The sequence below is a fragment of the Entelurus aequoreus genome, linkage group LG08 (assembly GCF_033978785.1).
Source record: "Entelurus aequoreus isolate RoL-2023_Sb linkage group LG08, RoL_Eaeq_v1.1, whole genome shotgun sequence".
NCBI lineage: Eukaryota > Metazoa > Chordata > Actinopteri > Syngnathiformes > Syngnathidae > Entelurus > Entelurus aequoreus.
Window position 1 is genome coordinate 8,982,415 of NC_084738.1, and position 20,980 is coordinate 9,003,394.

The 20,980-nt window shown below is 37.6% G+C and overlaps 1 protein-coding gene across 1 annotated transcript in view; it reads right to left on the bottom strand.

Moving 5' to 3' along the window:
• Positions 1-20,980, bottom strand: part of LOC133655366 (testican-2-like) — a 79,788-nt gene that overhangs the window by 2,522 nt on the left and 56,286 nt on the right. The window contains exons 4-9 of the mRNA XM_062055455.1: positions 16,484-16,595; positions 12,649-12,751; positions 7,959-8,078; positions 7,680-7,898; positions 3,163-3,225; positions 2,945-3,082 (exon numbers count right to left, since the gene is read on the bottom strand). Coding sequence (XP_061911439.1) covers positions 2,945-3,082; positions 3,163-3,225; positions 7,680-7,898; positions 7,959-8,078; positions 12,649-12,751; positions 16,484-16,595 — 755 coding nt within the window. The remainder of the gene's footprint in view (positions 1-2,944; positions 3,083-3,162; positions 3,226-7,679; positions 7,899-7,958; positions 8,079-12,648; positions 12,752-16,483; positions 16,596-20,980) is intronic.

The window sequence follows — 20,980 nt, forward strand, 5'->3', positions numbered from 1 at the left end:
CCCCTCAAAACTCCACATTGCACCTTTTAACCCGGTGCGCCTAATGTACGGAATAATTCTGGTTTTGCTGACCGACCTCGAAGCAATTTTATTTGGTACATGGTGTAATGATAAGTGTGACCAGTAGATGGCAGTCACATGAGAGATATGTGTAGACTGCACTATGATGGCAATATGACTCAAGTAAACAACACCAACATTGTTTATGTTTCATTGAAAATATAGAACATTACACACGGCGCTAAAAATCTATCAAAATGTTTTAGTCCGACTTTGGTAAGCTATGAAGTCGCACCGCTTGATGGATTGTACTGTGCTTCAACATACCAGTATTATTATGGTGTGTGTATAAGGTAAGACATTATCTGGCATTTTGTTTCGCATTATTATGCAAAAGGAGCTTTTCTTACCTTCTGGTACCTGCTGATCTGTATTCGGGATCTGCATAAATCCTGAAAAATTGCGCGCGTCTGCCTTTGTAGTCCGTGTAGTTATCGCTGTACTCAATAAGCTTCTTTTTCTCTATCTTCTTGTTACGGGACATTCATCCTCCGCTGTTGCCATTTCTAATATAAAGTACTGTAAAGTTCTTACTAGGGATGTCCGATAATGGCTTTTTGCCGATATCCGATATTCCGATATTGTCCAACTCTTTAATTACCGATACCGATATCAACCGATACCGATATCAACCGATATATGCAGTCGTGGAATTAACACGTTATTATGCCTAATTTGGACAACCAGGTATGGTGAAGATAAGGTACTTTTTAAAAAAATTTGTAAAATAAGATAAATAAATTAAAAACATTTTCTTGAATAAAAAAGAAAGTACAACAATATAAAAACAGTTACATAGAAACTAGTAATGAATGAAAATGACTCAAATTAACTGTTAAAGGTTAGTACTATTAGTGGAGCAGCAGCACGCACAATCATGTGTGCTTACGGACTGTATCCCTTGCAGACTGTATTGATATATATTGATATATAATGTAGGAACCAGAATATTAATAACAGAAAGAAACAACCCTTTTGTGTGAATGAGTGTAAATGGGGGAGGGAGGTTTTTTGGGTTGGTGCACTAATTGTAAGTGTATCTTGTGTTTTTTATGTTGATTTAATTAAAAAAAAAAAAAAAAAAAAAACCCGATACCGATAATAAAAAAAACCGATACCGATAATTTTCGATATTACATTTTAACGCATATATCGTCCGATAATATCGGCAGGCCGATATTATCGGACATCTCTAGTTCTTACTTATATCTGTCAGTAAACTCGCCATGAAAGTGCTAAAACATACCGGTGTAGTGAGTTTACATTATTCACCCAAGGAAATTTAGTTATTAGAGAGTTCCAGTCAGGAGTTTTTTTCACGGGACACATTTCCGGTGTTGTTTCCGGATGAGGAGAAGCTGCTCCGTTATTGATTGAAGTAAAGTGTGAATGTCATTAAAACAGTTAGCTCCATCTTTTGACACTTCTTCCACTCCCGTCCTTGCACGCTACACCGCTACAACAAAGATGACGGGGAGAAGACGCTGCCGAAGGTGAGCCACGTAAATAAGACCGCCCACAAAAACGGCGCATCCTGAAGCGACTGTCAGAATGCGGCTTGAAGATGATCTGTAAAACATCATCTATGCAACATTTTGACCAAAGAACCACCATCACATGTTATGTAGACCAGTGGTCCCCAACCACCGGGCCGTGGCCCGATTGGTACCGGGCCGCACAAGAATTAAAAATTTATTTTTTATTTTTTATGAAATCAACATAAAAAACACAATATATACATTCTATATCAATATAGATCAATACAGCCTGCAGGGATACAGTCCGTAAGCACACATGATTGTATTTATGTAAAAAAAAAAATTTTTTTAATTTTTTAAATAGTATTTTTTACGGTTTACTCTTTCAATTAATTTCAAGATGTGTTGTATTCATTACTTTTAATTAGGGATGTCCGATAATGGCTTTTTGCCGATATGCCGATAATGTCCAACTCTTTAATTACCGATACCGATGTCAACCGATACCGATATCAACCGATATATACAGTCGTGGAATTAACACATTATTATGCCTAATTTGGACAACCAGGTATGTTTTTTAAAAAAATTAATCAAATAAAATAAGATAAATAAATAAATAAAAATTTCTTAAATAAAAAAGAAAGTAAAACAATATAAAAACAGTTACCGAGAAACTAGTAATTAATGAAAATGAGTAAAATTAACTGTTAAAGGTTAGTATTATTAGTGGACCAGCAGCACGCACAATCATGTGTGCTTACGGACTGTATCCCTTGCAGACTGTATTGATATATATTGATATATAATGTAGGAACCAGAATATTGATAACAGAAAGAAATGGGGGGAGGGAGGTTTTTTGGGTTGGTGCACTAATTGTAAGTGTATATTGTGTTTTTTATGTTGATTTAATAAAAAATTAAAAAAATTTAAAAAAAAACAAAAAACGATACAGATAATAAAAAAACAGATACCGATAATTTCCGATATTACATTTTAACGCATTTATCGGACATCCCTAATCAATATAGATCAATACAGTCTGCAGGGATAGAGTCCATAAGCACACATGATTGTATTTCTTTATTTAAAAAAAATAAAAAAATAAAATAAAAAAATTATAATATGACTCCTTTAATGCGCCCTATAATCCAGAGCGCCTTACATATGAAAAAAGATCGAAAATAGACCCTATGGTCTACAAAATACGGTATTCACTTTATCTATTTTTTACTCATGTAGGTAATTAAATTTTCTAAATAAAATATATATATATTATACGTTATTTTTTAGAGATTATTCTGAATGTATTCTGGCTCAAGTGACCAATTTATTGAATATTGTATGTATTTATTTATGTATTTATTCATTTAATGTATAATTGAGCGGTCTGTGCTGCACTTACCACAGTCTGGCTTGCCGTGGATCCTGGTGGCCGTCACCTCGCCGCCGTGGTGGTCTACGCACCAGCACTCTCCGACACTTTGGTCGCACTGCAGCTTCCTGTAGTAGCCGTCCTCGTCGCAGCTGGGAACGTACATCCCTTCACACGCACACGTACACATAAGTGGTCAGGGACTGTAATAATAATAACAATCATTGATAAATACTAACATGTTTTACCATGCTTCCTTTTGGACACGTCCTGCATTTGGATCCTCTCCAGCTCGGCCAGGCAGGGCGGCTCTGTGACCAGCAAATGCAACATTGCAAAATGAAAAAATGATGCCACATTTAATGGCGGGAAAAAAACAACATTTGCTACGCATTTTAACCACGTACAACTTCAAATAATGGGACTAAAAAGGACCACGGTGTAGCCAAGAATGCGTCTTATCATGCTCCACCTAGTGGTGAACTATCCGACATTCACTGTAATGATACCAAGTACAAGAGCGTATCTAGTCGATACTACTATGATTACATCAATATTTTTAAACGTCACAAAATCTTTAAAAAAAAATCATATTATGTTTATAAACTCAGTGAATACGTCCCTGGACACTTGAGGACTTTGAATATGCCCAATGTATGATCCTGTAACGACTTGGTATCGAATCGATACCTAAATTTGTGGTATCATCCAAAACTAATGTAAAGCATCCAAACAACAGAAGAATAAGTGATCATTACATTTTAACAGAAGTGTAGATAGAACATGTTAAAATGGAAAATAAGCAGATATTAACAGTAAATGAACAAGTGGATTAATAATTAATTTTTACAGCTTGTCCTTAAAACCTCTAAAGGCTTTGTGGCCACATGCGTGGACAGCACCTTTTAGCTCTTATTTCCAAAATTGTGTACACTACTGAATTGGGGTCTTATGGCCGCTTATGTGGACACTTATACTGCCATCTGGTGGTGTCAGAAGAGTAAAACATACAATAGAATTTGGGGGAAAAAAAGGGTAAAAATATAAATTTGCATGTCACTACACATGAAGTACACGTTTGTGTACTTATGGACTAAGTACATCATATCAAAAGATGATTCTTAGTTTTTATTCTAATTAGGGTCCAATAAGCCCAAAGAGAAATTTAAAAAAAGCATGTAAACAAACAGCTTGGGCCTTAAGAGGTTAATTAATAATGTTGACAAAATAATAGAATGATAAATGACACAATATGTTACTGCATACGTCAGCAGACTAAATAAGGAGCCTTTGTTTGTTTACTTACTACTAAAAGACAAGTTGTCTAGTATGTTCACTATTTTATTTAAGGACAAACTTGCAATAAAAAACATATGTTTAATGTACCGTAAGATTTTTCGTTAAAATAAAGCTAATAATGCCATTTTTTTGTGGTCCCCTTTATTTACAAAAGTATCAAAAGGTATCGAAATACATTTATATTGATATCGGGACCACCCGACTTCGTACCACAGCACGTTTCAGAGCGGAGGAAAAGGCACTACCTCTTCCCCCACCCCACCCCTTACCTCCTACGTCCTCCTTCTCTTTCCTTTCTTCAGCTGCTTCTTTGACGATAACATAGAAAGGGGATTTTACTTATTTAAATGTTTATTATTGTATCAATACGGTTGTTAAAGTTGAGAGTTTTTGTGTGATTTCTGATCATTTGTAAGGGCGCCTAATTGTGTGTGTTGGCAGAGCAGCACACACGGCAAAAACTGAAATCTAAGTAAGATTGAATATCTCAAATAAGGGTGATATTTGCTTATTTTCTGTCTGATAAGATAATTCTTCTCACTAAGCAGATTTTATGTTCGAGTGTTTTACTTGTTTTAAGAGTTTTTGTCCTAAATGATCTCAGTAAGATATTACAGCTTGTTGCTGAGATTTGATGACCTATATTGAGTAAAACATGCTTGAAACTAGAATATCAACTGTTGCAAAGCTGTGGCATCAACACTCACAAGTATAAAACTACTTTTTTAAAGTAATCACTTCTTATTTCAAGCATAAACAAAAAAAATCATGACTTTGATACAATTTTGTCTCATAATTAAAACAGATGACAGCCAAATGGACTTTGCTGTTCTATTTTCAATGGAACTATAGAAAATAGGTACTCATATAGTAGTGCAGTTGGCACAGTACAGTAAACGGACAGTTAATATTTAAACATTTAACACGTGACATTTCTAACAATTTTGAACAGAAATAGTTCGTGCACATTCAGATGAATTCTTCAAAATTACAATTAAAAAGAGCACGCACTTGGCATGATGATGTCATGTTATCGATGGAAAAATGCATTTTTAGACTGTATGATTTGCCTGAGCGGCTAGGAGACCCCGAGAGTAACAAGCGGTTGCCTTGTTGCTTTTCCATTAAGAACAATAAATCAGTTTTTAGTATAAGTTTGCTGGTTTTAAGAAATTTAATATCATTATGTCAAGATAATGGCACTAGCATTTACTTCATTTAAGAATATTTTTCAACATATTGAGCAAAAAGGTGTCTTTTTTTTTTTTTTTTTTTTTCTACCAGGAAAAGTGCACTTGTTATTAGTGAGAATATACTCATTTTAAGGTATTTTTTGTAGGGATGTCTGATAATGGCTTTTTGCCGATATCCGATATTGTCCAACTCTTTAATTACCAATACCGATATCAACCGATACCGATATCAACCGATTTATGCAGTCGTGGAATTAACACATTATTATGCCTAATTTGGACAACCAGGTATGGTGAAGATGAGGTACTTTTTAAAAAAATTAGTAAAATAAGATAACTAAATTAAAAACATTTTCTTGAATAAAAAAGAAAGTACAACAATATAAAAACAGTTACATAGAAACTAGTAATGAATGAAAATGAGTAAAATTAACTGTTAAAGGTTAGTACTATTAGTGGACCAGCAGCATGCACAATCATGTGTGCTTACGGACTGTATCCCTTGCAGACTGTATTGATATATATTGATATATAACGTAGGAAGCAGAATATTAATAACAGAAAGAAACAACCCTTTTGTGTGAAGGAGTGTAAATGGGGGAGGGAGGTTTTTTGGGTTGGTGCACTAATTGTAAGTGTATCTTGTGTTTTTTATGTTGATTTAATAAAAAAAAAACAAAAAAAAAAACTAAACGATACCGATAATAAAAAAACCGATACCGATAATTTCCGATATTACATTTTAACGCATATATCGGCCGATATTATCGGACATCTCTAGTTTTTAGTATAAATTTGCTGGTTTCAAAAAATGTAATGCCGAGTGCATATCATTATGTCAAGACAATGGCACTAGCATTTACTTCATTTAAGAATATTTTTCAACATATTGAGCAAAAAGGTCTCTTTTTTTTTTTTTTTTTTCTACCAGGAAAAGTGCACTTGTTATTAGTGAGAATATACTTATTTTAAGGTATTTTTTGTAGGGATGTCCGATAATGGCTTTTTGCCGATATCCGATATTCCGATATTGTCCAACTCTTTAATTACAGATACCGATATCAACCGATACCGATATCAACCGATATATGCAGTCGTGGAATTAACACATTACTATGCCTAATTTGGACAACCAGGTATGGTGAAGATAAGGTACTTTTTAAAAAAATTAGTAAAATAAGATAAATAAATTAAAAACATTTTCTTGAATAAAAAAAGAAAGTAAAACAATATAAAAACAGTTACATAGAAACTAGTAATGAATGAAAATGAGTCAAATTAACTGTTAAAGGTTAGTACTATTAGTGGACCAGCAGCACGCACAATCATGTGTGCTTACGGACTGTATCCCTTGCAGACTGTATTGATATATATTGATATATAATGTAGGAAGCAGAATATTAATAACAGAAAGAAACAACCCTTTTGTGTGAATGAGTGTAAATGGGGGAGGGAGGTTTTTTGGGTTGGTGCACTAATTGTAAGTGTATCTTGTGTTTTTTTATGTTGATTTAATTAAAAAAAAACAAAAAACGATACCGATAATAAAAAAAACGATACCGATAATTTCCGATATTACATTTTAACGCATATATCGGCATCTCTAGTTTTTAGTATAAATTTGCTGGTTTCAAGAAATGTAATGCCGAGCGCATATCATTATGTCAAGATAATGGCACTAACATTTACTTAATTTAAGAATATTTTTCAACATATTGAGCAAAAAGGTCTCTTATTTTTTTCCTACCAAGAAAAGTGCACTTGTTATTAGTGAGAATATACTTATTTTAAGGTATTTTTTGGGGTTCATTGAAGTTAGCTAATTTTACTTGTTTTGGAAAGTCTTGACAAGCCAAATTTTCTTGTTCTATTGGCAGATAATTTTGCTTAGTTCAAATAAAATACCCCTCATTTTTGTATTTTTTTTTGTCTTCTTTTTGAACACTGACTTTTTGCAGTGCATACAAAGGACAGTTTAGCTTGCCCTTGCTGTTTTTCCGGCTTGTTATTAAATAAAAAGGTGATTTGTCACCTACTTGTTGTGATTGTTTGATACATAGCACTTTATATTGTGGTCAAAGTGTACAAACCTCGACGAAAATATGGACTTTTGTCGAGGCTGGAAACCATTATTGATATTTATATTGTTTCTTATGGGGAAACTTGCTCCACTATATGAATTTTTCTATTCACGAACCCTGTTCAGGAACAAATTAAGCTCCTAGTTGTCATTCAAAAAGCGTGAGTAGTCCGTTTCCACGGCATTGACTCACTTTCCCTCCAGAAGCAGAGGCACCACTCGGCCATGGAGACCTTGCCGTCCTTGTAGCTGTCGCAGGAGTTGAAGAAGGCCCGTATGCACACCTCGTACTTGTCCAGGTTGACGGCCGCCAGTTCGCCGTGCTCCAGGTGGAGGTCAGCGTCGGCGTCCAGCTTGAGGAACATCCAGCCGATGGAGTCCTTGCAGCTGGCTAACAGGCTTTTATCCAACGCTGCAAAAGGCATTTGCTTAATTTTCCGAGTCTTCGACGCGAGTGTTTTTGCACACCAACCTGAGGCGGGTCGAGCGCCGAGCTTGCCCGAGTTATTCTGCTTGGCGTTTCCATGCAGGAGCTGGAACCAGTCTCGGAGACGGTCGCCCAAGTCGGCCAAGTCCTGACCGGTGCAGCTCTCTGAATTAAAGTCACTGGTCAATCCCAAATTCTTTCAGATGACGAATATGCAGAGTAAGAAGGACCATCAAGACAGAATAGGAATATTATCAAGTTTTACTGAAGCTTCAGGAGACCAGCCCAGACCAATACATTCATACCGGCTTCTCGAATTGGTCTCACATTCAAACGGCAAGAAACTACTTCTTGAAAAGGAAAGCAGTCCCCCCAGAAAGGAATACAGGCTCATTGTTCTACTACGGATAAGATATAAGGGAGTACTCCAACTCCTACATTGCAAGCCTTCAAGGTAACACACACAGTTTACTTGCGGACATATTCCTAAAAGAAATAGAAAGAGTACAAATGGAAAAACACTAGCTGCTTTAAACATGACTATGAATAAAGAAAGAACTTTTAACCATATATGCATTCTCCACAATATATACAAAACCCAAAACCAGTGAAGTTGGCACGTTGTGTAAATGGTAAATAAAAACAGAATACAATGATTTGCAAATCCTTTTCAACTTATATTCAATTGAATAGACTGCAAAGACAAGATACTTAACGTTCAAACTGGAAAACTTTTGTTATTTTTTGCAAACATTAGCTCATTTGGTATTTGATGCCTGCAGCATGTTTCAAAAAAGCTGGCACAAGTGGCAAAAAAGACTGGGAAAGTTAAGGAATGCTCATCAAACACTTATTTGGAACATCCCACAAGTGAACAGGCTAATTGGGAACAGGTGGGTGCCATGATTGGGTATAAAAGCAGCTTCCATGAAATGCTCAGTTATTCACAAACAAGGATGGGGCGAGGGTCACCACTTTGTCAACAAATGCGTGAGCAAATTGTTGAACAGTTTAAGAAAAACCTTTCTCAACCAGCTATTGCAAGGAATTTAGGGATTTCACCATCTACGGTCCGTAATATCATCAAAAAGGTTCCGAGAATCCGGAGAAATCACTGCACGTGACTTTGGATCCCCCTGCATCCAAAACTGACATCAGTGTGTAAAGGATATCACCACATGGGCTCAGGAACACTTCAGAAAACCACTGTCAGTAACTACAGTTGGTCGCTACATCTGTACGTGCAAGTTAAAACTCTACTCTGCAAAGCGAAAACCATTTAACAACAACACCCAGAAACGCCGCCGGCTTTGCTGGGCCCGAGCTCATCTAAGATGGACTGATGTAAAGTGGAAAAGTGTTCTGTGGTCCGACGAGTCCACATTTCAAATTGTTTTCGTGTCCTCCGGCCCAAAGAGGAAAAGAACCATCCGGACTGTTCTAGGTTCTAGGTTTTAAGTTGAAAAGCCAGCATCTGTGATGGTATGAGGGTGTATTAGTTCCCAAGACATGGGTAACTTACACATCTGTGAAGGCACCATTAATGCTGAAAGGTACATACAGGTTTTGGAGCAACATATGTTGCCATCCAAGCAACATCTTTTTCATGGACGCCCCTGCTTATTTCAGCAAGACAATGCCAAGCCACGTGTTACATCAACGTGGCTTCATAGTAAAAGAGTGAGGGTACTAGACTGGCCTGCCTGTAGTCCAGACCTGTCTCCCATTGAAAATGTGTGGCGCATTATGAAGCCTAAAATAGCACAACGGAGACCCCCGGACTGTTGAACAACTTAAGCTGTACATCAAGCAAGAATGGGAAAGAATTACACCTGAAAAGCTTAAAAAATGTGTCTCCTCAGTTCCCAAACGTTTACTGAGTGTTGTTAAAAGGAAAGGCCATGTAACACAGTGGTAAAAAATGCCCCTGTGCCAACTTTTTTGCAATGTGTTGCTGCTATTAAATTCTAAATTAATGATTATTTGTATAACAAAATTAAGTTTCTCAGTTTGAACATTAAGTATCTTGTCTTTGCAGTCTATTCAATTGAATATAAGTTGAAAAGGATTTGCAAATCATTGTATTTTGTTTTTATTTACCATTTACACAACGTGCCAACTTCACTGGTTTTGGGTTTTGTGTGTATATATATATATATATATATATATATATATATATATATATATATATATATATATATATATATATATATATATATATATATAAATATATATTATTATCCGTGGTTTTGGTTACCTCATTCATTCATTGGGAGCGATATTCAAAAGTAGTGCTGTCAAAGTTGATGTGATAACTCATGTAATTAAGCACAAACATACGTATCGCATTAATCATCAATTGCGCAATGTTTAAAAGTTCCTGTATGACATATTGACAGTACAATTGCATTTATGTCAAAATATTGGGGTCTTTTTTTAAAGATAATTGAAATTGTGCACGCAAGTGATGAATTCAACTGCAAAAGTGTGATTAATCTGATTAAAATGTTTAATCGTTCGACAGCACTAGTAGGTAAAATAAAGAAAAAAATAATTTGAAATGCACTGCAGTACATTCTGTAGTTTGGTGAACTTCTTTTAATGTATGGGATGTGAAAATATAAAAATAATTAAAAAAAAATAGGTTAACATATAAAAAAAAAAATCAAAATAAAGGGATAACATTTTTAAAATGAAAATAAAAAAAATATGTAAAAATGGCAAGATATTTTGCATACCTTTTTTGAAAATATTGAGGTTTAAAATACTCGATAAAATTAAGAAAAAAACCCATTGAAATAATGGTAAACTTGTTTTAATATATGGAATGTCAAAAATATTTTTTAAGAATTGCAAAACAAAATCTTAAAAATATACTACAGTAATTTTCAGTGGTTCTGGCAACCTAATGTCAACAAATGATTAATTGCGATGAATTAAACTGCAAAAGTGTGATTAATCTGATTAAAATGTTTAATCGTTCGACAGCACTAGTAGATAAAATAAAGAAAAAAATAATTTGAAATGCACTGCAGTACATTCTGTAGTTTGGTGAACTTCTTTTAATGTATGGGATGTCAAAAAATATATAAAAAAAATTAAATAGGTCAAGATATTAAAAAAAATCAAAATAAAGGGATAACATTTTTAAAATGAAAATACTTTTTTTTTTTTAAATGTCAAAATATTTTGGATACCTTTTTTGAAAATATTGAGGTTTAAAATACTCGATAAAATTAAGAAAAAAAACATTGAAATAATGGTAAACTTGTTTTAATATATGGAATGTCAAAAATATTTTTTAAGAATTGCAAAACAAAATCTTAAAAATATACTACAGTAATTTTCAGTGGTTCTGGCAACCTAATGTCAATAAATGATTAATTGCGATGAATTAAACTGCAAAAGTGTGATTAATCTGATTAAAATGTTTAATCGTTCGACAGCACAAGTAGATAAAATAAAGAAAAAAATAATTTGAAATGCACTGCAGTATATTCTGTAGTTTGGTGAACTTCTTTTAATGTATGGGATGTCAAAATATATATAAAAATAGGTCAACATATTAAAAAAAAAATCAAAATAAAGGGATAATATTTTTAAAATTAAAATAAAAAAAATATGTAAAAATGTCAAGATATTTTGCATACCTTTTTTGAAAATATTGAGGTTTAAAATACTCGATAAAATTAAGAAAAAAAACATTGAAATAATGGTAAACTTGTTTTAATATATGGAATGTCAAAAATATTTTTTAAGAATTGCAAAACAAAATCTTAAAAATATACTACAGTAATTTTCAGTGGTTCTGGCAACCTAATGTCAATAAATGATTAATTGCGATGAATTAAACTGCAAAAGTGTGATTAATCTGATTAAAATGTTTAATCGTTCGACAGCACTAGTAGATAAAATAAAGAAAAAAATAATTTCAAATGCAGTGCAGTATATTCTGTAGTTTGGTGAACTTCTTTTAATGTATGGGATGTCAAAATATTAAAAAAAATAGGTCAACATATTAAAAAAAAAAATCAAAATAAAGGGATAATATTTTTAAAATTAAAAAAAAAATAAAATGTAAAAATGTCAAGATATTTTGCATACCTTTTTTGAAAATATTGAGGTTTAAAATACTCGATAAAATTAAGAAAAAAACATTGCAATTACTTTTTGGTAAACTTTAAAAAAATATTTTTTAAGAATTGCAAAACAAAATCTTAAAAATACACTACAGTCATTTTCAGTGGTTCTGGCTACCTAATGTCAATAAATGGAGTTTTAAATGTCTAAATTGTAAAAAAAAAAAAAAAAAAAGCTCAAAATATTAAAAATAGTGCTCATATATGCACTGAAATTATGCACACCGGTTTGAATAAAGATGATTTTTAAATCAATTAAAAAGTAGCATTTTGAACAGGCACAGCCTGTGAATGGAATCTGACAAGATGGTGCAGGTGTACCTAATGTTTTGTCCAGCTTGTCCCAACAGTGACGTGATGTGCGTAATGTGCACTTCGGCGACTAAATGTAGCGAAGCCGATGACGTGATGGGAGTACACGTACTTCTTGTCCTCCGATTGATTCATTGGCATTCACACAAAGTGCGCGATCAATACCGTTTGCCTTCGTTGATGGACGATGTGTACACTCTAAATAATGAATACCTGAGAGTCTCCCGGGTGACATTTACACTTCCTACAAGTAAAGCTCTTCAAAAGAAGAAGGGGTCTCTTGCCGTGTTTGGTGGAGGTGACGTGGGCGACGGCACAGGGGCAGAACCCAGCACACATGACGGTCAAGGACTTGCCGGCGAGACAGGCCTGCTGCTGCAGCTTACACTGCAGAGAAGACAATTATCATGAAACAACAACAAACATTTTGATCTGTGACAGTAATTAAGGTTGTATTTTTGCCTCATTCCTGTGAGAATCCTGCGTGTGACTGAATTACCGTGTTGTCCGGACCGTAGGGCGCACCGGATTATAAGGGGCACTGCCGATGAATGGTCTATTTTAAGAAATATATTATTTCCTATGTAAGGATGTGGGGGGTGGGGGGCGTGGCCTGCGGGCCTGCCGCGGAGCAGAGTGTGCAAGGACCGGCCTCAAAGACAGCGGCAGGTGAGTAGATTGCCCGGCTGGGCCTTGTTGTCTAATCACCTGTGGCCTTTATTAGCAGCAGCCGGGACGAGACAAGTTGTTGGAGTTGGAAGTTGGAGCCCAAAAAGACACACACACACACACGAAGAGACCGAGAGAGGAAGCACGGACACGCCTGACTGAAAAGTCCTGAGCACTTGTGTGTATGATAATAAACAGACTGTATTCAAACTGTCTACCGGGCTCACGAAGATCTGTCGGCCAGGAGAACCCCCGACAAGAGGGAAACCTCCACAAGGGCGCATTAAAGGAGTCATATTATTATTTTCTTTTTTTCTAAAAGTAAAACACTTCCTTGTGGTCTACATCAGTGGTCCCCAACCTTTTTGTAGCTGCGGACCGGTCAACGCTTGACAATTTGTCCCACGGACCGGGGGGGGGATTTTATTTTATTTTATTTTTTTTTTTAAATAAAGAAATACAATCATGTGTGCTTACGGACTGTATCCCTGCAGACTGTATTGATCTATATTGATTAGGGATGTCCGATAAATGCGTTAAAATGTAATATCGGAAATTATCGGTATCGTTTTTTTTATTATCTGTATCGGGTTTTTTTTTTTTAATTTTTTTTTTTTTTAATTAAATCAACATAAAAAACACAAGATACACTTACAATTAGTGCACCAACCCAAAAAACCTCCCTCCCCCCATTTCTTTCTGTTATCAATATTGTGGTTCCTACATTATATATCAATATATATCAATACAGTCTGCAAGGGATACAGTCCGTAAGCACACATGATTGTGCGTGCTGCTGGTCCACTAATAGTACTAACCTTTAACAGTTAATTTTACTCATTTTCATTAATTACTAGTTTCTATGTAACTGTTTTTATATTGTTTGACTTTCTTTTTTATTCAAGAAAATGTTTTTAATTTATTTATCTTATTTTATTATTATTTTTAAAAAGTACCTTATCTTCACCATACATGGTTGTCCAAATTAGGCATAATAATGTGTTAATTCCACGACTGCATATATCGGTTGATATCGGTATCGGTAATTAAAGAGTTGGACAATATCGGAATATCGGATATCGGCAAAAAGCCATTATCGGACATCCCTAATATTGATATATAATGTATATATTGTGTTTTTTATATTGATTTAATAAAAAAATAAATATATATATATTATAATTTTTTTATTTTTTTATTTCTTGTGCGTCCGTGGACCGATTGGTACCGGGCCGCGGCCCGGTGGTTGGGGACCACTGGTCTACATAACATGTAATGGTGGTTCTTTGGTCAAAATGTTGCATAGATGATGTTTTACAGATCATCTTCAAGCCGCTTTCTGACAGTCGCTTCAGGATGCGCCGTTTTTGTGGGCGGTCTTATTTACGTGGCTCACGTTCGGCAGCGTCTTCTCCCCGTCATCTTTGTTGTAGCGGTGTAGCGTGCAAGAACGGGAGTGGAAGAAGTGTCAAAAGATGGAGCTAACTGTTTTAATGACATTCAGACTTTACTTCAATCAATAACGGAGCAGCATTTCCTCATCTGGAAACAACACCGGAAATGTGTCCCGTGAAAAAAACATCCGACCGGAACTCTAATAACTAAAGTTCCTTGGGTGAATAATGTCAACTCACTACACCGGTATGTTTTAGCGCTTTCATGGCGAGTTTACTGACAGATATAAGTAAGAACTTTACACTACTTTATAGTAGAAATGCCAACAGCGGAGGATGAATGTCCCTGTGGAGGGAATGTGCGATCAGCGCGCCTGCAGGAGCAAAGGTCACCGCCTCTGCCAATGGTGTCGAGGGCGGAGCACCATCGGCTAGGGGACGGCGAGACACAGCTGGCAGGTGATTAGATTTCACAGGTGGTACGTGTTTATCTAATCATCTGTTGTCTTTACCGGTGAGCGGCCAGCGGAGGAGGAAGTGTTGGGAGAGAGACTGGAGAGAAAAGCTTCTGGAAAGATTGTGCTTGGATATGCATGGCCAATAAAACTCTGTTAAAAGGACACGACTGGCTCCTGTGACGTGATGTCTGTGGAACGGGTAGGGATCGACTTCCACAGTCCCATAATAAGAAGATAGAGAAAAAGAAGAAGCTTATCGACTACGGCGTCAGCATGGACTACAAAGGCGGACCAGCGCAAATTTTCAGGATTTATGCAGATCCCAAATACAGATCAGCAGGTACTAGAACAGGGGTCGGCAACCCAAAATGTTGAAAGAGCCATATTGGAGCAAAAATACAAAAACAAATTTGTCTGGAGCCGCAACAAATTAAAAGCTATATTACATACAGATAGTGTGTCATGAGATATACTTTGAATTGAGATGACTTAAAGGAAACTAAATGAGCTCAAATATAGCTACAGATGAGGCATAATGATGCAATATGTACATATAGCTAGCCTAAATAGCATGTTAGCATCGATTAGCTTGCAGTCATGCAGTGACCAAATATGTCTGATTAGCACTCCACACAAGTCAATAACATCAACAAAACTCACCTTTGTGCACTCACGCACAACGTTAAAAGTTTGGTGGACAAAATGAGACAGAAAAAAAGTGGCATAAAACACGTCCAAGAAAGTTATACATGTAAACAAACTAAGGTGAGTTCAAGGACCGCCAAAATTAGTAGGACAAAACGGCGCTCGCCAAATACTCGAATCAGTGAAGCATGTTTAATACAAACAGTGTGATTTATAACAATTACGGAGGTTTGTGTCATGTTTGTCCTCCTACAGAAACCATATTAAAACAAAAAATATATATTTTTTCCCCTCATCTTTTTTCATTTTTCATAAATTTTTTAAAAAGCTTCAGAGAGCCACTAGGGCGGCGCTAAAGAGCCGCACGCGGCTCTAGAGCCGCGGGTTGCCGACCCTGGTAAGAAAAGTTGCTTTTGCATAATATTGCAAAACAAAACGCCAGATAATATGTCTTACCTTATACACACACCATAATAATACTCCTATGTTTAATGCGCCGACAATCCATCAAGCGGTGCGGCCTTCATAGCTTACCAAAGTCGGACTAAAACATTTTGATCGATTTTTAGCGCCGTGTGTAATGTTCTATATTTTCAATGGAACATATAAAATGTTGGTGTTGTTCACTCGCGTCACATTGCACGCATCTCTTATGTTTGACTGCCATCTACTGGTCACACTTATCATTACACCACGTACCAAATAAAATTGCTTCGAGGTCGGTAAGCAAAACCAGAATTATTCCGTACATAAGGCGCACTGTCGAGTTTTGAGGGGAAAAAAAATATTTTAAGTGCGCCTTATAGTCCGGAAAATACAGTATTAAGGAGTGGAACTATCCGGGACTAGCTGCAGTGGGCTCAAACAACCAGCAGGTGGCATCTGTGAGCAGATAATACTGTATTATCTATTTCTTTTAACCCACACCCACTGTAGGTGGCGTGTTCTTTCACCTGCGAGGCATAGTTGTGTCCGTCAGAGCCGCACACGGGGCCGGAGGCGCCGGGAGGACAAGGGGCACAGGTGGCGTCGCCGCCGCCAGCCGGCTGCTCTCGCTGCTGGACTCTAAGAGATGGAAAACATTTTCAACGACATGTTCATCAACAATATGTGCCAACAGGCCCTTTAAATTCCGTCACTGTGAGTCCAATTTACGGGAATTGTGACTTTTCAACATTTGTATACATTACAGGCCAAAAGTTTGGACACACCTTCTCCTCATTCAATGCGTTTTCTTTATTTTCATGACTATTTACATTGTAGATTGTCACTGAAGGCATCACAACTATGAATGAACACATGTGGAGTTATGTACTTAACAAAAAAAAAAGGTGAAATAACTGAAAACATGTTTTATATTCTAGTTTCTTCAAAATATGCCACCCTTTGCTCTGATTACTGCTTTGCACACTCTCGGCATTCTCTGGATGAGCCTCAAGCACGCCTGTGAAGTGAAAACCATTTCAGGTGACTACCTCTTGAAGCTCATCAAGAGAATGCCAAGAGTGTGCATCCAGTACAAGGGATGATGGGGAAATGCAAAACACTCTCCACGCTTATCCGTGTTTGGCGGATTTTAGCTGCTTGATATTTCTGTTTGATTAAAAAACCTTAAGGAGGTTGTCACCGAAGTAAACTTACTCTTAAAAAACAATTATAATAATTAATAATTATATATCCATCCACCCATCCATCCATTTCTACCGCAGGTGCCATTGTATTATAATAATATGTACTCATATATGTGTATATGCTTTATATATATATACATATATACATATATATATACATGTCACGGCTCGGGCTCGAACCCGCGTTTCCTGCCGGCACTCAGACACGCCCCTGCTCGGGCTGAGCGCAGCATGCCCACGCAGCGACAAGCCTGCAGACAATCACTAATCAACGCACCTGGACCTGATGAGAAGGCACGGCATAAAGACCAGCGGACCCGAGGAACCTTTGCCAGAACATCGCTCATCTTCCCAGTAAGCATCACGTCTGGCATTCCCTCCCTTGTGCTTGCTCGCCTTCTCTGTGCTTTCTTCCGTGTCTCCCTCGTTCATGTCCCTCGTGTCTTCCGCAGTGTCTTCCCCGTCATCCGTGATCGTGTTTTGCCTCTCGACATCCGTCCGGATCTCTGACTGCCTTCCTCGATCCTCGACCCCTGCTCGGACACGGACTACGCCGCCACTCTCCTACCCTCGACTACTTGCCTGTTTACGGACTGCCTCTTCGCCTTACCCCCTTGACTCGACGAAGGATACATTCAACACTCACAGACAACAACCCCTGGTAAGACTTACACAATTAATTCTACGCATCGTCTACACCCATTCACTTAGAGTAGCATACACACGCCACATACTAATCAAAGGTTTCAATAAACCTTGTAAACCGCAGTTCTGCCTTGGTTGTCACCTCCTTCCCTTTGCAGTACATAACAATATATATATATATATAGTTACTTTGCATGTCTGCTTTCGGCCCCCGTCCACATTTTTTAAGCTTAATGCGGCCCTCCAGTCAAAAAGTTTGGACACCCCTGGTCTACAGTATCTCCTTCTGTTTCGTGCCATGAACCGGAAGTACAAGTGCTGTTCCATCTACTCTAGTCATCCATAGCGTTTCTACTCGTATGGATTCTTCATTCATCACTCCCAGCAAGGTTTGTTAGTTTTGCAATATATCTAAAATGATTCATACTTACCGGTACAACATGTGGTACTATTTGATAGTAGTGCTTGTTCGTGCTATTGTAATGTAATCAAACTAGCGTTATTGGTATTAGCTAATATGCTAACACGTTTACAACCGTCTGTCTTAGTCTTATTAACTTACAATGGCATTCTTTTTGTATTGTTTCAGTTTCACACATTCCTCAGTAAATTCTCCAAAACGTCACCGAGGACTTATTGAGTCTGTTTAGCTGATTGGAGAGCTAGCTTCAGCAGCTAGTGCAGGGGTCGGCAACCCGCGGCTCCGGAGCCGCATGCGGCTCTTTGACCACTCTGATGCGGCTCAGCTACATACTTGCCGACCCCCCGATTTTCCCAGGAGACTTATGGATCCCAGTGTCTCTCATAAATAACTCCCAGGGAAAAACTAATCCTATTTAGACTATAAATACTAGATAAAGGGCGTGCCCTGATTGCACTGCAGTAATTGTCCTCTATAGCATTTACATACAGCGTGCCAGTCCAGCCGCATGTTGTTATTAATCGCACACACAGGTGACAGCAAAGCATACTTACTCATCAGCCACACAGCTTACACTGACGGTAGCTGTATCAAACAACTTTAACATTGTTACGTTACAAATATGCGCCACACTGTGAACCCACACCAAAAAAGAATGAAAAACACATTTCTGGAGAACATCTGCACTGTAACACAACATAAACACAACACAACCATTACCCAGAATCCCATGCAGTCCTAACTCTTCCGGTCTAGATTATACACCCCGCTACCACAACCCCCCCACACATCAACCCCCCCCCCCCCCCCTCCTTGCGTTGGTTGAGCGGAAGAGTTAGTGCTGCATGGGATTCTGGGTATTGGTACCGTCAGTGTAAGATGTGTATTGGTACCGTCAGTGTAAGATGTGTGGTTGCTGAACTAATACGGAAGAGTTAGTGCTGCATGGGATTCTGGGTATTGGCACCGTCAGTGTAAGATGTGTGGTTGCTGATGTAGTACGCCTTGCTGTCACTTACGTGTGGTCAAGCAGGTACACTGTTAGAGCAGACTGTAGAGGGCGGTGTCATCACGCTCTGATATTCGGGAGTGTCCCGGGGAAAAATGAGAGGGTTGGCAAGTATGACGTTATCAAGCGCCATTCATTCAAAACTCGCGGGCTGCACTAACATCAAATGTCCACATTAAAGTGCGTGCCGGTGCGTGTGTCAGAGACCCCTGGTTAATATAGCACAAAGCATTTAAGCTCTGTATGCAGTGTTTTTCATTTTAAATTGTAAATTTTTTTTGTGGCTCCCATCACTTTCTTTAATTTGTGAAACTTGCCAAAATGGCTCTTTGAGTGGTAAAGGTTGCCGACCCCTGAGCTAGTGGATCCATGACCATGATGTCTGTTTTGTTTGATCGGCCGTTTTACTGCCGTGTTACAGGCACCGGTTGGAAACCATTAACTCTAAAGGCCTTAGTGGCCACATGTGTGGACAGCACCTTTTAGCTCTTATTTCCAAAATTGTGTACACTACTGAATTGGGGTCTTATGGCCGCTTATGTGGACACTTATACTGCCATCTGGTGGTGTCAGAAGAGTATAACATACAATGGAATTTGGAAAAAAAAAAGTGTAAAAATAAGAATTAGCATGTCACTAATTATGAAGTACACATTTGTGTACTTATGGACTAAGTACATCATATCAAAAGATGATTCTTAGTTTTGTTTCTAATTAGGGTCCAATAGGGTCCAATAAGCCCAAATAGCAAAGAGAAATAAAAAAAAAAGCATGTAAACAAACAGCTTGGGCCTTAAGAGGTTTTAATTAAGGTATGTAAATAAAAATTTACAAAATCTTTCTGTGTAAATAACAAATTTCGCAACGTATGTATCTGTGGCGTAGAGTCTGGTGCGGCTAATATATGGAAAAATATATTTTTCTCCAAAATGTTATACTACAGTCCGGAAAATAGGGTATAATTAAATATTAATGCTGACTGAGCAGCTTGTGCCTTACCACTGTTACAACATTGGTTTTGTTGCTGCTGCCGTGTTGTGTAATATACTAATATAGTGGAGCTACGTTTCACTTTCCACTGTGTCATGCCCTTCTACTGCACTCCATGTTCTGGGGAGCCTGGCTGCCCTGACGGAACCATTGCTGCGAGGTACGTGAGAGACTCCTGGGATAAATGGAGAATCATGTGCCTCTCAGTCCTTTCCATCGAGGACGTGGAAGATATCTACCTATTTGGAACCGTGATCGCAGGGCACCTGCTGATTGGGCTGGGCATTGCTCTGGTGTATCGTCAAACCCGTAAGACGATGGCAGCCACTCAAGGGGCCCAAAGGCTGTTCATCGCAATGGAAGGTTTGGGTCGGGCTGTAGAATCACAGTCTGGGGCGATTTCTAAACTGAATCGCAAGATGGATCAGATCATGGAAAAGCTGGTTGAAAGGGAAAAATTGGATATGAGGGCCAGCATGGACGAATAGAACAGACAAGCCATTGTAATGTCTGCTCGCGGAAAAACAAAAATCCTAATCTACGATTTGACTCCCTCGAATGGCCTTGACGCAGGAGCAGGCTGTTCTGAAAACATCCCCGAGGACAGCTCAATGATGGACGCTTTTGACCTCCCTCCCTCCTTAACGACACCTGGAGTCGAACTTTTGCTTGCATGCAGAACGGACCCAGGCCTATGGACAGTACATCAACACACCCAAGACAATGGGCACATACACACACACCCCCCACCCAC